The sequence below is a fragment of the Lepisosteus oculatus genome, chromosome 4, assembly GCF_040954835.1.
Source record: "Lepisosteus oculatus isolate fLepOcu1 chromosome 4, fLepOcu1.hap2, whole genome shotgun sequence".
Lineage (NCBI taxonomy): Eukaryota > Metazoa > Chordata > Actinopteri > Semionotiformes > Lepisosteidae > Lepisosteus > Lepisosteus oculatus.
In genome coordinates, this window is record NC_090699.1 from 15,072,536 (window position 1) to 15,088,089 (window position 15,554).

The 15,554-nt window shown below is 43.5% G+C and overlaps 2 protein-coding genes across 3 annotated transcripts in view; both read left to right on the forward strand.

Annotated features, from left to right (window-relative positions):
• LOC138238130 (zinc-binding protein A33-like) overlaps positions 1-11,091 on the forward strand; it is a 29,558-nt gene extending 18,467 nt beyond the window's left edge. Inside the window, exons 2-9 of one of the 2 annotated variants that reach the window (XM_069188129.1) lie at positions 1,173-1,468; positions 2,304-2,354; positions 4,184-4,204; positions 4,956-4,976; positions 5,241-5,261; positions 5,875-5,892; positions 9,882-9,908; positions 10,039-11,091. In XM_069188129.1, coding sequence (XP_069044230.1) covers positions 1,201-1,468; positions 2,304-2,354; positions 4,184-4,204; positions 4,956-4,976; positions 5,241-5,261; positions 5,875-5,892; positions 9,882-9,908; positions 10,039-10,580 — 969 coding nt within the window. In that variant the 5' untranslated portion in view covers positions 1,173-1,200 and the 3' untranslated portion in view covers positions 10,581-11,091. Of the gene's footprint in view, positions 1-966; positions 1,469-2,303; positions 2,355-4,183; positions 4,205-4,955; positions 4,977-5,240; positions 5,262-5,874; positions 5,893-9,881; positions 9,909-10,038 lie in introns of those variants that run through there. The other variant, XM_069188131.1, reaches the window with a different exon arrangement.
• Positions 11,092-13,051: 1,960 nt separating this feature from the next.
• LOC107077269 (calcium-activated chloride channel regulator 1-like) overlaps positions 13,052-15,554 on the forward strand; it is a 35,749-nt gene continuing 33,246 nt past the window's right edge. Inside the window, exon 1 of the mRNA XM_069188045.1 lies at positions 13,052-13,082. Coding sequence (XP_069044146.1) covers positions 13,067-13,082 — 16 coding nt within the window. The 5' untranslated portion in view covers positions 13,052-13,066. The remainder of the gene's footprint in view (positions 13,083-15,554) is intronic.

A 15,554-nucleotide genomic window follows, 5' to 3' on the forward strand; every position in this document is an offset into this window, starting at 1 on the left:
CCACAGGTTAAGATTTGTCATCAGATGGGTTGATCAACAAATGTTTCCTGTAAGGTCACAGGTCAGCGGTGTGTATCTGTGGTCACTGATAAGTTCATACACACTCACTGTCCATGTGGGACTCCTGCTCTGCTCCTTGTGGGAGCAGTCTTGTGGGATTCTTCCCCATTGTCGTCATAAAGCCTGGAGAAGCCCGTGCCTGTTCACGGGTCTCTGAGCCCAAACAGCCACAGTTCACCCCAGATCACCCCAGCAGTGATTAATGTCAGAGGTACATTAATTGTGAGAACTGTTCACTGGTCTCTGAGCCCAGACAGTCACAGTTCACCCCAGATCACCCCAGCAGTGATTAATGTCAGAGGTACATTAATTGTGAGAACTGTTCACTGGTGTCTGAGTCCTGGAAGCCCATTGGGATGGCAGTATGTGGGGATCCTCATTTTTATAGCTCATTCGAAAAACAGCAATGCAGTGTGTGCAGAGTAACAGCAGTGCTTTTGAGTTTTCAAGTGCATATCTTGATGTAATCAAGTCTCAAAGCCTTACCCCTTCCAGTGGAGGAATAACTGCTGATCAAAGTCATGAAAAGACAAAGTCTTGGAGGCATAACTGCTTATCTAATGAATTCCAAGGGGCAAGACGAGCTGTGGACTTTGTAACAGTTAACGCTTGTTTCGTTCTTACTGTACTGTAAATATTTTTACTGGAACAAAATACTCTTGGTTCTCATTGTAGGAAATGATGTAATACTTGTTTAATGCAGGTGGAAAAACATCCTGATGATCATGATCTTTAAATTGAACAATAAGAAAAATAATCACTGAATTTAGGAATGTATGAGGTTTATTTAGGCAAGTAAAAGTTTTATTTAGTTCATCAGGACAGGAAAAAAAATTCTGATATAGCAGCTACCCAAGATCCCGCCCCAAGACACACTTGTGAAACAGCAGGTTTGAAGAGTGACTTCAGCAAGTCAAAGCCACAGAGAAGAACTCTGACAGAGAGACGACATACATTCTATAACTACATATATATTGTACTGTAACTGTACCGTATAGTTTGCTAGAAATCACCTCAGTTTTCATTTTTATTGGTATTCAACAAAGCAACTGGGTTAAACTTTAACTTTTTTTACAGTGCATTTGGTGTAATTGTGCTATAAATATTCACAGAGAAACTGTGAGAAGAGCTTTATAGAAAATGAGCTCAACCATCAAGGACCACATCATCCACAGCCTGGAGAGTCTGGATTCAGACAGGTTGAAGAGATTTAAGGACAAGCTCATTGACATGGGAGGAGGAGGCAAGTTCCCTAGAGCAGAAGCAATCAACTATGATGCCATAGAGCTGGCAACACGTCTGATTGCTGTCTATCAGGAACACGGCGCTGTTAAAAAGACAATTACAATTCTGCGTGGCATTCACGAAAACAAAGTCGCTTCAGATCTGGAAAGCAAGATAGAATGTGGTAAGTTCTAAAGGTGATTCTTTTAAAATCAGACTCATGTTTTGGTGTTTTACTTCACAGAATAGTTAAAAGCTTGTGTTGTTGTTCTTCTCTTTCTTAAAGAGAGGTTTCCTTTTCAGATCTATATTGAATGTCTCATCACAGTAAAAGAGGTTAAATATACAGTAGCTGTTCATTATTAGAGTATACTGATAGAAATGGAGGATGTCATAACAAATAAGGGGACCTTATCTTTACTAAAGCTATGTATTCTGTTTTTAAAAACAAGCAAAATGCTTCATAAAACAAGTGTCTCTACACAGTTGTAAATGAAAGGTCAGGAGAGAGTCAAACCCTGATCTCACCCACTGACACCTTCCCATGTATGCACTTCATGAGCCTGTGTGACTCTCCTCCCTCCTGCACGAGGTCATTGTGCTTCAGCAGCTTCCTGGCTCATCCAGACACAGAGGTTGCCATTCTGACAGCCACTGGCAAGTTCAGAAAACAAGTTCAGATCAGGCCCCTACTCAGAACAGAAACGCATTGTGACTTTATAATAGTTCTGGAGTTCTGTATGCACATTATCTACATATCGTGATATACTGTATATGTGCACTGTATTGTACCGTGATCTATGCATGAAAGAAAAACAAATGAAAAGTGTTCATTAATATTTTATAAATACACCTGTGCAATGATACTGACTGCACTGCAGTAGGTCAGAAAGATTATGAAACCTGCTGGGTGGCAGCTGTGTGCTGGAGTCTGGTTGTGAGAGTGTGGAGCTCCGTACTGTTACTGCAGTCATCAGTGTTTCACCCGTACTGACATTTTCCTTCATTGTCATTGACAGATGACTCTTCTGATGAGGACGAGGATGATGATGAAGATGAGGATGAGGAAGGTGAGTATTTAACATTTATTTAACATTTTCAATATGTCAGAAGAGCTGCCATCTTGTCAGAACCTGCCATCCTCTCACAATGTTTTGGATAATGAAGAACAGAGAACAGAGAGAACAAAACAATTTTCTGATCTGATCCTTCATTCCTGAGACTCTCAGCTTTAGACTACTTTGAAAAAACCTGTACCAGTAACACAATACCTATTAAATCTCTATCCTCTGTTTTCCTTTGCCTTCTGATGACATTTTTCTGGAGCCTTAGCTAAGTAACGAGTGTTTTTGGTTTGAATCTGTTTCCTGTAGTGGACATGAATTGTTGGGTACTGTACACAGTTATGGTCAGAGCGTTGTTGGCATTGCTGACTTGCAGCGCTGAGGCCCTGGGTTCACTTCCGGATTGGGAGTGCTGTCTGTGTGGAGTTGACATGTTCTCCCCGTGTTGTTTCTGCAGCTGCTCTTATTTCCTCTGATAATCCGAAGACATGCTGACAGGTTATCTGGGAAATCTTCTCTATGACTTTGACATAAATCTGGGCCTTCATACCTGTTCTGTTTCTGATTTGATCTTAACAAAGCCCTTTGTTTCAGGGAAGAGAAAGAGCTATCTCAAGGCAGGTTAAAATAACAATAAGTGGGTTCATCTCTAAAACCTCAATGGTCACAAACGTTGCTGCATTTCATTTCCTCTTAAATAAGAACGACTCATTACCAATCAACTGGTAGAACCTGCAGGACCCAGATAATGAGAAGGAATCTGCTCCTCATGGGATGAGCTTGTAAGGGATAATGAAAGTAAAATACATTCACACCTTCATGCCAGATACATGAGAACATAAGAAAGTGTGCAAAGAAATGTGAGGCCACTTAGTCTATTTTGCTTGTATGGTTTTTAGTTTGAAAAACTATACTTCCTGTTCCTGATGCTCACGAGAGGTTTACATTTCGGGGGCAGACTCTGTAATTTTGCAGTGATCAGTGGATTTTGTTACTTTCATTCACACGCTTATGAGACTGTTGCCTCATTGACACTTGTTTTGGGATTTCCTTTTCTCCTCTGATATTTTGCTAGAGCATTGACTGCACTAGTGACAACAGTAGTGTAGTAGTGAGAGCTGTAGTGATAGTAGTGACAGAAGTAGTGTCAGTGGTAGTGGTAGTAGTGACAGTAGTAGTGACTGCAGTGAAGTAGTGACAGTAGTATTAGAGGGAATGAAAGTAGTAGTAATAGTAGTGACAGCAGAATTGGTATTAGTGTGTTAGGGTGGTAGGGAAGCACCAAAGGAATGCAGTTGTTACGTCGGGAGTTCCTGATCGGGTTGATGGTCCTGGGGGTGTTTTTGGCTCGGGCAAGGGCCCTGTCAATCACACTGCTGGGGTATCCTCTGTTGATGAAAAAGGAGTACATTTCGAGGGCTTGGTTCTCGAAGTCGATGTTGTCGCTGCATAGTTGTCATAGCCTAAGTAACTGTGAAAAAGGGAGAGAGTTTTTAGTGTGTTTGGGGTGAAATGAGCTGTACAGTAGTAGCTGTAGTAGTAGTGACAGTAGTGGCACTAATGATGATAGTAGTGACCGCAGTAGTGATCTCAAACTTCCATCATCAGCATGAAAAATATAATTAAAAAAATACTGCAGGTCTTGATCTACAATAAATCTTTGCAAGGATGCTGTATATACAGTACAGCAGGTCTGCTGTGTGCACTAACGAAACCAGGAGGATCACACAACAGATCATCAGTGCAATTACTGTTTTCAGCACTGATGAATTTTATCATGGTTTTTATTTTTCTTTATCTTTTTCTGACCTGTTTTTTTTTATTTGTATTGACAGATGAGAGTTCTAAAGAGAAGGGTAAGTTTTAAACATTTTTGGTAACATAAGAGAAGGAAGAATTGCAACATTGAAATTCTTCATCATGGTTGAAGCATAACTTTCAGATGTTCACAATTTTTTCTTCAGATGATTGTATTTACTCCACAAAAAGTACTAGAAATGCCTGCGCTTTATATTTCACTGCTCCTAACACAATATTGTAGCAAATGTGGAGTTAATAAAGGAATAACCAAGGCAACATTCTTCAGTAGCGCGCGCACACACACACTCTTTACTTACAGACCTCAGTCAGCCAGTAACCAGGCAACAGAGACTTTAACACCAAACTCAAGAAGAGCTAAACACACACAAGCACAGTAATGGGAACATGTAGATTTAGGGTTAATAAGCCTCATGGGATGAAACAGGGGTAACCAACAGTCAACTATGTACACAATGCTTCTTAGTCTTTATTTACATAGTCAGGGTTAATTAGTGGTCATCCTGCAGACCCCCAGTCCATCCTCCAGTTACGTTTCCCAGCCATTAGCTGGGTGTGCATCCGCCAAGACACCAGGCGTGGGCGCTACAATATTTCATATAATGATTGCACATTTCCAGTAAGAATTTTAATGTGATGTACATTTCCTTGTCTTGAACGGTTATGAAATATGCATAAACTAAATTCAGTTGAACTATTGACTTGGTTCCCCTGAAGAGAAAGCAGTGAATAGGTCTGTATTGCTAAAGTAGAAGTTAAACCTGTCTGACTTTTGTGTTTTACCCACAGATAAGCTTTTAAAACAACTGCGTAAGTACTCTGTCTTTGTGTGTCTTTGTGTTTTAACACTGCAATTGTCCTACCGATGAAAGTACTGATGTTTAGACAGACAGATGCTACAGTAGCGTCTTTTGGACTCATATGTGCATGTCTGCTTCTACTACACTGAAAGCTGTGACAATAACATAACCCAAGCAGTCTAGCATTCAAACTGCATGTACATTAAGCAAGAATCTCAGTTTAAATGAATATTAAAACCCGTCCAACACATGCTTTCCTCTATTTTGCCTGCAGGCCGGCTTGCTGTGGAGCTGGGTGAGTAGCCAAAGTGTTGCAGAACTTCATTTACAAGATTCCTGAAAGAGTAGACCAGGGGTTCTTAACCTTTTTGAGAGTTTGACACTTTTTTGGGGTTACTAATATTTTGCGATTACCCGCCGCCCCGCCCGTCTCCACACACACAGACACATTTAAAAACTGTCATGTTGTATAAATTTTAAGCCTACTCACTTAATAATAATAATAACAACTATAATTTTAATTTATATACATTTTTACAGAGACAGTAGCAGTAATAGGTGTGATAATAGTAGTGCAGTAGTACTGACAGTAGTGACATTATCAGTGACAGCATACTGACACTATTAGTGACAATGGTGGTGACAGTAGAAGTGCAGTAGTGGTAGTGACAGCAGTCTCGACATCAGTAGGAACTGTAGTAGTGACAGCAGAAGTGGCTGCACTTTTGACAGTAAGTAGAGTCTTGACAGCAGTAGTGACAGTAGTACTGACAGTAGTAGTGCAGTGGTGGCAGTAGTGACAGTAGTAGTGTGTGCCTGTGCTGTTGGCATCTCATCTCAGGTCTGAGCATTACTAGATGATCAGTGTTTACAGGCTGCTTAATACATTTTGTTCTTTCTTTTTATAGAAAGATGCAGACCTGGAGGTAAGGAAATAATGTCCTCTGTAACAAAACTCCAATGGCTCAGTTGGGTGTTCTACTAAGTGTGTCTACTCAACTGTGTATTTAATACATATTTCATTCTTCTGTTGTGTCACAGGGAGGGCTGGAGGAGTGCCCAAGTGAATTCTTTCTAAATAGAATGATGGCTCAGCCACAATAGCACTTAGGTGCCAAAGTGGTGGTTTATTTGGACACTGCTCCCCATAAACCAACAATACAATTACAGTATATATAGTGCAAAATAAGAACACAATAGAACAAAAATACACAAAAACTCACAAACACTTCCTCTGAGAGCTATAAGCCAGGAGTCCCACCACCCTTAGGTCCTATCAGCGAACTCAGCTGCCTGGCCCACAGTCAGGTGTTTTGGGTTCACCTCTGTCTGCTGCTTCCTCTGTCCTGCGGCCAAGTCATCCTTTTCCTCCTCCACCTTACACACCATCAGCAAGGTCTGCCCAGGGCATTGTGTGTGTGAGGTGAAACACTATTGGTCTACATGTTTGAGGAACAACCAAACGTTTGTTCCCCGTCTCCCCGTTTGCGCCCATCTCTCCAACCATCATCAATGGAATAAACAACCCCACAATGATATTCTGTTTTAGGATTCCTACTCTCCACACATTTTCAAACAACGGTTGCAGAGACAAGTCATCACGCTGTAAAGAAGCAATGTTATCAGGACTTCTCATCCCTGGACAGCAAGACCAGATCCATCAATCTTAGACGTTGGAGTACCCAATTATTTTGCAATGCGCCGCTGGCGGCGTGTTTTTCTTGGCCCTTTAGTTCCTCCCTCACACGGACTATCATCATTGACCGGGAGTGGCTGCAAACCAGCTCTTGCTTGGGCTTTTGTAAAGACCGCACATGATGTTTGTATCCTAGTTTGATTCTCAGAACTTCATTTTGTAACAAGTCTGTTATCACAGGCAGATTATGTCTGCTGGCAGCTCTGGAACAACTCCTGCATTTAACAAGTACTGTACATCTGTGCATCCACCCCCACAGTTAGTTCTGTCATAGGGTGTTTCTGTTTTTCCCTATGTACACCTTAAAAGATTGGTTTCCAAAATCAATTTTACTATCAGGGACAAGGGACTGTTTAACCAGAGTCATTGAACTGCCTGTATCCAGTAGAGCTGTTACTTCCTGACCATTAATTATAACAGGGCAATTTGCTAAATTACCAGCACTCTCACCAGTACTTTTTCCACCCAGGACTGTCTCCCTCCCTTGGGACATAACAGAAACCAGATAGTTTCGGCTTACACACAGCGCAGGTAAAGACTTTATGTCCTGGGGATTCACTGACTATGGTCTTCATCTTGGCCTCCCCCTGCATCCTTCTTGTCTCAGTAGTGCTACCATTAAGGTCCAGGCTGTCCCTGGTACCTCTGGGCATAGAAGATAAGTGTCGTTGATGTTCTCCTTGTTGGGCGTTGATGTATTGAAGAGCCAGCTTGGCTTCTGTCAACCCATTGGCTGGCTTACAGTATGTTCTTTCACCCAGGTCCTGGTGTCACACATAGCAACTGCTCCCCAATGATGACCTTGGCAATCTCCTCTTTGTAACACTGCTCTGGGTGAATCCATCTTCTGTATAGACCGTTCAGGCCTTGTTGGTTTCCATAGGCATTTCTCCTGGTGGAATTGTGGTCATCCTGAAACGCTGTCGGTATGTTTCTGGCGATATGTAAAATTTAGTAAGTAATGCTTCCTTTGGGTCACTGTACGTGTTGGATTGGTCCTCATCCACGGCATTAATTCTCCAAGGCCTTGCCTGTGAGCAGAGGCACTAGCCAACAGGCCCACTCCTTCTCCGGCCAATTCCAGGTTCTGACCATGTGCTCAAATCGCTGGAGATAGTTTTTGATCTCCTCACCTTGCTGGTAGGGGGGCCATCTTAGGTTCTTTCCGGAACATGCTCTCTGCTGAAGCACGTGTAGCAGACAAGGGTGTTGAACGCGGTGGACCCCGATCCTGATCTGATGTGGTGCGTTGTCATGGTGCTGGACTACCTGCTGTCTCCACGCTTCCTGGTGTTGCTCCCCAAGCCTGCGTAGCTAGTGCTACCCTGGGCACAACTAAGATCTCCTGAAGGGGGGATTAAAGTCCACGTAATTCTTCCAAATGCCCCTCCTCTCTCTTCTGTTGCCAAGACAGAAAGTCTTGGAGAAGGGCCACCATCTCCCCTTGAGGTTCTGTCATTGGTGCAGGTCCAACAGCTGTTGGTCGTAGAGAGGTGACTCTGGGCCACGCCCCCAGCTCCTCACAACATCCTTTATCATCCACTTCCTCTGATGATGTCACGGTGCCCCAAGGCTCCTCTGCTTTGAGCTGTGGCAGTGCCTTTGCTTGTGAACGAAGGCCTGCCTGTTTTCTCCAGGGACACACTGTCCTTCGGCTAGCCATCCCATGGCTGCCACCATGGATTAGTACCTAACACATTTACTGAATCTCACCATATTAGACGATTTCTGCATTTTAAAATATGTATTTAAAGTGGTTACCTTATATCCCAGAGATTTTCATCTCTGCTGTGCAGGTTTCTTAGATTCTGCTACTTAGTGCTCTGTAATATTTTGATAAAGTACTCCTGTTCATGTGTTCACGTTCATATGGTTATTATGGTTATCGTGCCCTCTCTGTGTTTTTTCTCCTTTGCTGCTTGGCAGCACTTTTGCATTAAAAATACATTTACCTAGCACTTTTCTGGACACTTCACTCAAAGCTTTTTACAGGAATGGGGACTCCCCTCCACCACCATCTATTTGCTCCTGTGTGGATGATGCGCCATTATAATCATCACACATCACCATTCAGTAGGGAGGAGAACAGAGTGATGAATTCAGTTCACAGATGGGGGTTAGTTGGAGGCCATGACTGGTAAGGACCTGGGAGAAATTTAGTCAGGACAGTGCGGTAACACCTCTACTCTTTTCAAGAAACAGTCTGGAATTTACCTTCAAAAGGATGGCACCTTTATACAGTACCCATTCTGTGTATCCATTGACGTCACATTTCCTGTTTCATGTCTTGATTTGTCTTTATGTGGGAGTTTGCTCTCCATAGCAGTTCCTGCATAGTCAGGTCTGCTCTTTCTATGGAGGCACCTGCTCCTCTGGCTTGTTGTTTTATGAGAAGGGGCTCTCTGAAGCAAGACCTTGAAGTCAGGATCCTGCTTGTATACTGAGGTCATAGCCCTCCTCACAGGAGTCTGAGCATTTTATCTGTCCCAGAGCTTCTGACTGTGAAGCAGTGAGGCAGAGCTGTGGCTCAGGGACAGAGAGCAGCTTAAACTCCCCTGTGGGAAGAGCAGCATCACACAGCAGTTTCTCCTGCTGGACACACCCCTGACACACAAGATCACCCTGCTGCACACCTGATCTCAACACAGACAGCAGTAAAGACACACCTGTTCACACATCCGATCTCAACACAGACAGTAACGAAGACACACCTCTTCACCGGAAATATTAGTGAGGACCCTGTGCAGAAATACCAGGACGATCTCTAGAGGCGTAGTCGATATAACAATCTGAGGTCCAAAAGCTGAAGGGGAACAAGTACAAACCCAGAAGCGGAGCCATAAGCCTGGAGGAAGACAAGAGTTGAAACCAGAACAATAATCAAAGTACCAAAACCAAAACCAGGAGATGTGGTTGAAGAATAAACCAGGGTCAGGAAACCAAAAACCAAGTACTGTAGTAAGTAATAGCGAAAGACAAAGTAGCTCTAACCAGGAAAAACCCTAATACTGAGCACAGGGGAGAGTGTGAAGCAGCATTAAATAGGCTGGGGTAAATGGGCTAATTGGGAACCGTGCTGGAATGCGAGGTGGAATGACGAGTCCTCCGGGGGCGGGGCGTAACAGACAGCAGTGAAGACAACCTGTTTTTATCTCCAGCTGGACACAGAGAAATTTTGATGTTTTTTTTTCTGGAACTATCGTTTCTTTCTCTTTACAGAATTTGAGAGCGCACGCACTAATGCAGGTGAGACTATTTGTTTTCTCAAGCATTCATCAATCTCATTAAAATATACAAAGTACAGGTTCAGTGAGCTGGGATTGCTTAACACTGTTCATCATCAGATCTTCTCATTCGTCTCCTTTCTTGTCCATAGTGGACGTGACTCTGGACCCCAGAACAGCTCATCCCAGCCTCATTGTGTCTAGAAATGGGAAACAAGTCAGAGATGGCGACATAAGACAGGATCTCCCCGACAATCCAGAGAGATTTACTTCCTGTGTCGATGTCCTGGGAAAGGATGGGATCACCTCAGGTCGACACTACTGGGAGGTGAAGGTGAAAAATAAGTCCGCCTGGACTTTAGGCGTCGCCAGAGAGTCCATCAAAAGGAAGGGGCAGATCACACTGTCCCCTGAGAAAGGTTTCTGGACTGTGTGGCTGAGGAAAGGAAAGTATGAAGCAATAACAACCCCTTCTTTCGACCTCCCCCTGACCATGAAGCCCCAGAAGGTGGGGGTGTATGTGGATTATGAGGGGGGGCAGGTCTCCTTTTACAATGTGGAGGAGGAGTCTCATATTTATACGTTCACTTGCAACTTCAGGGAGAAGATCTACCCTTTCTTCAGCCCCTGTACTGATGATGGGGGTAAAAACTCAGCCCCACTGATCATCACTCCTGTCAGTCCCTCTGAGTGACACACAACATCTGTGGGAGGGGCAGCATGTATAATAACTGCTGTGTATTTTGGGTTTACTGATTTGCCACAGATTGGGTGTACTATTATTTTGTGTTGGGTTTGTTGATCAAACAACAAATAAAATGCCTTCAGTTTTGTTACTCGAGCTTCACTCCAATTATTAAAATTCAATTATTTAATCTGTAAGGGCTGTCAGTCGGACAATATGATTTAAAAATTACTAGTAAAAAGTGAAGGTTGTAAAAATTCTAAAACCTTTTAGAAAAAAAAAAATTTAAATTGCTGTTCATTTTATGTATTTTAACCTGCCTGCTCTTCCGTGTATCCAGCAACGATGTGAACAGAAAGACAGAAAGATACTGGAACTACACTGAAAACAAACATTAAGATTTATGTTGAAAAAGGGAATAAACTCCTTTCTTGACGTAACATTGGACTTAACCTTTTATTCTGTAGCTGTTTATTATTTTTTATCTTGTGAGATTAAAGAAACATGCCTCTCAAAGAAATGGGTTTCTTCTTTTTAAAAAAATAATTTGTTTAGCATTGTTACCACATTTTGTTCTTTTGCTTTACTCAAAAGGCCAAATTTGTAACGGGAGCCAGTTCAGACTCCCGTGTAGTGCATATTTTGGACCCTATGCAGACGGTAAAATCCGGAAGAGACTGGAGAAGGACAACAGGTAAACACGACAGGGTCAGGATTGGCTGACTGACAGGGGGTCGTGACAATGGTGAACTGGTGCTTGGGGGACGTGGCACAGGCAAACAAGTCCAAAACTATCCAGAAGGGGAAACCAGGGAGCAGTCCAAAAGTCCATAGCCGGCAGATACATCCGAAACAAAAACTAGACAAGGATAAAAACCGGAACGGGATCCAGTGCAGTGAGAGGGAATAAAAATGGGATGACGGGGCCAGGCGCTCTGAGCCCCGGACTCAGCTGGGTCGGGACGCCGATAGAAGGCCTGTGCCCTCAAGCCACGGACACAGGAAGACTTGGTGGTAGGCGGGCCTCCGTCTTCCATCGCAGAGCCGGGAGTAGCAAGAGCACCCATCTTAAATAAGGAGGGGCAGGACTGAGGGCAGGTGCACAGAATCAGCAAAATGTGAAAGAGCATGGAGGGCCCTTAAGAGGAGGGATTACGATCGTGACAAAATTTGGATACTCACACTCTCAGGAAAACTTTAAACTGCTTACTGGTGTAGTGGTTTTCTGATTTTACTAAGACAATTATCAATTGTAGCAGTAATCACGAGGTGATTCATTGTAGCTTTTAGAAAATCAATCGTCAGAACAACAAACAACGCACACACACGGATTCAATACACGAGATACATTTATTAAACATAAATTGTGCACCAAACATATACCAGTCTGCCTGGATACAGGTGGCAGACCTTACTGTGAGGGCTATCAAAATACAAGGTATATAATCTTGAAGAGATGCAAACACAAAGAGATACACAACAGAGAATATATTTCAATATATCGTTCGGCTATACCAAATCGCTAATCAGTGTTATTACCCACTGTTACTCTAGATTAGGAAGTAAATACATTATTCATGAATTAAATTGATAACAACTTGTGTTGAGGTACAATTAAATTCTCGAAACGCAATGTGGAAAATGGGGTTTACTCCACTGTATGGATTCGGATTTCCTGGTAAGAACACCAAACCAGCTGACAGGCTCTGTTGCAGCCTCTGGGAGCATCCCCATTTGGGAGCTGTCCCTTATCAAAAGAAAACACCTTAAATCAGCCTGCATGAATAACTTCTCTGTGGCTGCACCACAGAGATGGAGATAGAGATGGGGCCTCATTTAGGAAAGCACAGTAACTCTTAATTCTGTCTTATTAACAAGCATTGCCGCTACACTGGCTTCCACACAAATTAATAAATCCACACTGGGAATTTGCTAATCCATCTAAACCTCTTCTAACCACTTCTCCTAATTCAGGGTCAGAAGGTAGCATGAACCAATCCCAACAAGCAACAGGAGCAAGACAGGATACACCCTGGACAGGACACCAGTCCACCACAGGACACACACAGACAAACACCCTGGACAGGACACCCTGCAGGGCCAAATATTCCAATCCAAATACTTGCAATCCTCATCCTATTCCCATACCCTCAAACCTAAAACCTATTCCAGTAACATCAGACCTCAATCCTCAGGCCTATCACAATACCTTCACCCCTTAACTCACAAGCCTATTGCAGCAGCATAAGGTGATAGGAGGGACTACCTTCTAGGTGGGACATCAGTTCATTCCAGAGTGCACAGACACTCACACTGGGACCTCCACTGGCATCTAAAGCTTTATTTGTCTGTTACAGGCAAGTGTGCTGGTTGCTGATCCATTCTGTGACAAGAGCATCGGTGCTCCATACACTTCCACTCTTGGTTACTGTGGTAAAGAGGGGAAACATATCCACCTGACCCCCGAATACCTGTTGAATGACCAGGCCATCAACATGTACGGACCCAGAGGTGAGACTGCAGCCCTGAGCACCTCGGACTCCCACTGGTAGTTTCTGATGCTTATTCAACTCAAGGTCGTGGGGGAGCCAGAGTCAGGGTACACTCCTAACAAAAGCAAGGGTACACTCTTGACGGTTCATCATACCATTGGAAGGGCACACACAGACACAACTGCAGCCCTGCACACCTCAGACACCCACTGACTGTTTCTGAAATGATCTTGTGTCCAGGTGTCAAACCCTTGTCCCAGAGATTAATTGTGCTGTAGGTTTTAAAGGTAGCTAAGAGCTCAATGAGCAGAGCTCGGGAAAGGTTGTTGATTTCTTCTAATTAAGCGACAGATTGATCCAATGAATTCAGCTGGAACAAACAAACTAGAAGATCTCATGGTTCTGCAGAAACAGCTTTGGAAACTGTGCTTTACAGTACCTGAGAATGAAAGCTAGGAAGCAGGGAGACAAACTGCATTCTTAAATATATTCATGCTTAAGTTGCAATTATACATCATATCACACATCACTTTCAATAAGTGCTTAACCAAAGCAGGGTCGCAGGGAAAGCAGAGCCTATATCAGCAAGCAACAGGTGCAAGGCAGGATACACCATGGAAGGGACACTAGTCCATCACGCACACTCCAAGCCAATTAACCCACCAGTATGTCTTTGGTCATTGGTGGGAGGAAACTGGAGAACCAGGAGGAAACCCATCTGAACACAAGCAGACCATACAATCTCCACACAGATAGAACCCCAGGAATTAAATCCAGGGCCCCAGTGAGGCAGGAATGTTAACAAGAAGACGACTGCTTCAAAACTGAAAAAAGGCGAGACATCTGCTTTCTCCTCTTTTAATTAATCATGTACTGTTAGAAGCTGTGAAGGTATCAAAGAAGGCTACCACCTACTGCAGATTCAAGATGTTGAATGTACATGCAGGTTTTTCTCTTGCGTGTACTGTACTGTATATACAGTATACTGTAGCTTCCACATAGTGTGCGTGTCACACCCTTTGCAGCCAGATGGCACTCCTACTCTGTCCTATCCCTAGTTTCCTGTACTTTGCTGCCCTTCCGGTATCTCTATCTCTGGGGCTATATATTTCCGGGTCACTGAATCACCTTCGCTCAGCATTGACGTTCGGATGTCCTGAGACCCGCCTAGCGCCAGGTCGCCACTCCATCCATGTTTTGATGGCATAGGTTTCTATACGGTAGTTCCTGAACTCCTGCACTGCTTTGCTGTCGTTCTGGTATCTCTCTCTCTGGGGCTATATATTTCCGGGTCACTCATTCACCTTTGCTCAGCATTCTGTCACGGATGTTGGAAGAGAAGAACCGTGGAATGGCAGGAGAGCGAAAACGACCCTATGCGTAGCGGCGGAACAGGGAGTTAGCCTGGGCTCAGCAGTGCAGGAGTTCAGGAATTGCCGTATAGAAACCTATGCCCTCAGGCCACAGACAGAGCGGCGGCCTGGTGCTAGGCAGGTCTCAGGACATCTGAACGTCAATGCTGAGCCCGGGCTAACTCCCTGTTCCACCGCTTCGCATAGGGTCTTTTTCCACTCTCCTCCCATTCCAGGGTTCATTCCCTCTGACATCCGTGAGAGTGCGCCTGTTTTAACCCACTGTCTTTCATACCTTGTGTTCACACACAGAACTATTCTCCTCCTTCTGTGCTCCAGGTCGTGTATTGGTGTATACCTGACCAGTTCTGTGATGGGGAGTGTTCAGTGAATTTAACACCCAGGAGCTCTTTCATATTTCTGAATATAGTGTGAAAGAACCCATTAGGTAAGTGAAAATCCTTTCTCTGGCAATACAAGCTCAATCTCAGCTATAACACGGAATATCCAGAAAGGGTGGGGTTCGGAATAAAGAAGTTATTGAAATATCATTTTAAAGTGGTAAAATTTTAAACAGGTATGTACCCATGTAAATTGTTTGAATTCCTAAGTGCTGACATTTTTGCCCTTTATTAAATGAGGTGTTTAAACAAGGATAAACAAGGATAAACACAGATTCTAACAGATACTTTGGATTGCTGTGCATATGCCAAAACGATTCTCAAAACGTTCATTAAGGCACTTCTGTGTATTTAGTGCACTAAAAGAGCAGAATAATCTAAATAAAGAGTCCAAAAGGCTGTGGGAGTGGTGTTGTGAACTAAACAAGTCTGTTTTCAGAGTGACAAGGACATGCACCTGAATGCTTTGATGATAGTGGATGTCACGTTGGCTTGCAATGCTGTTCATTTACTGCTGTCATATTCAAATCCAGTGTGATGTCATTGAACAGGAGGAAAGAGTTTCTCAGCCAATGACAAACTGGACTCCAACGCACTGATGGATGCATTCAGTGACATCACTTCTCAGTCTGGAGATGACATCGCCAGTGCTGTCCAGGTGGGGCTTTGAGCTGTTCTCACTGCTCCTGGTGTTATAATACCCATCCGTGACACAGTAATGTAGCCATTGGCTAATAA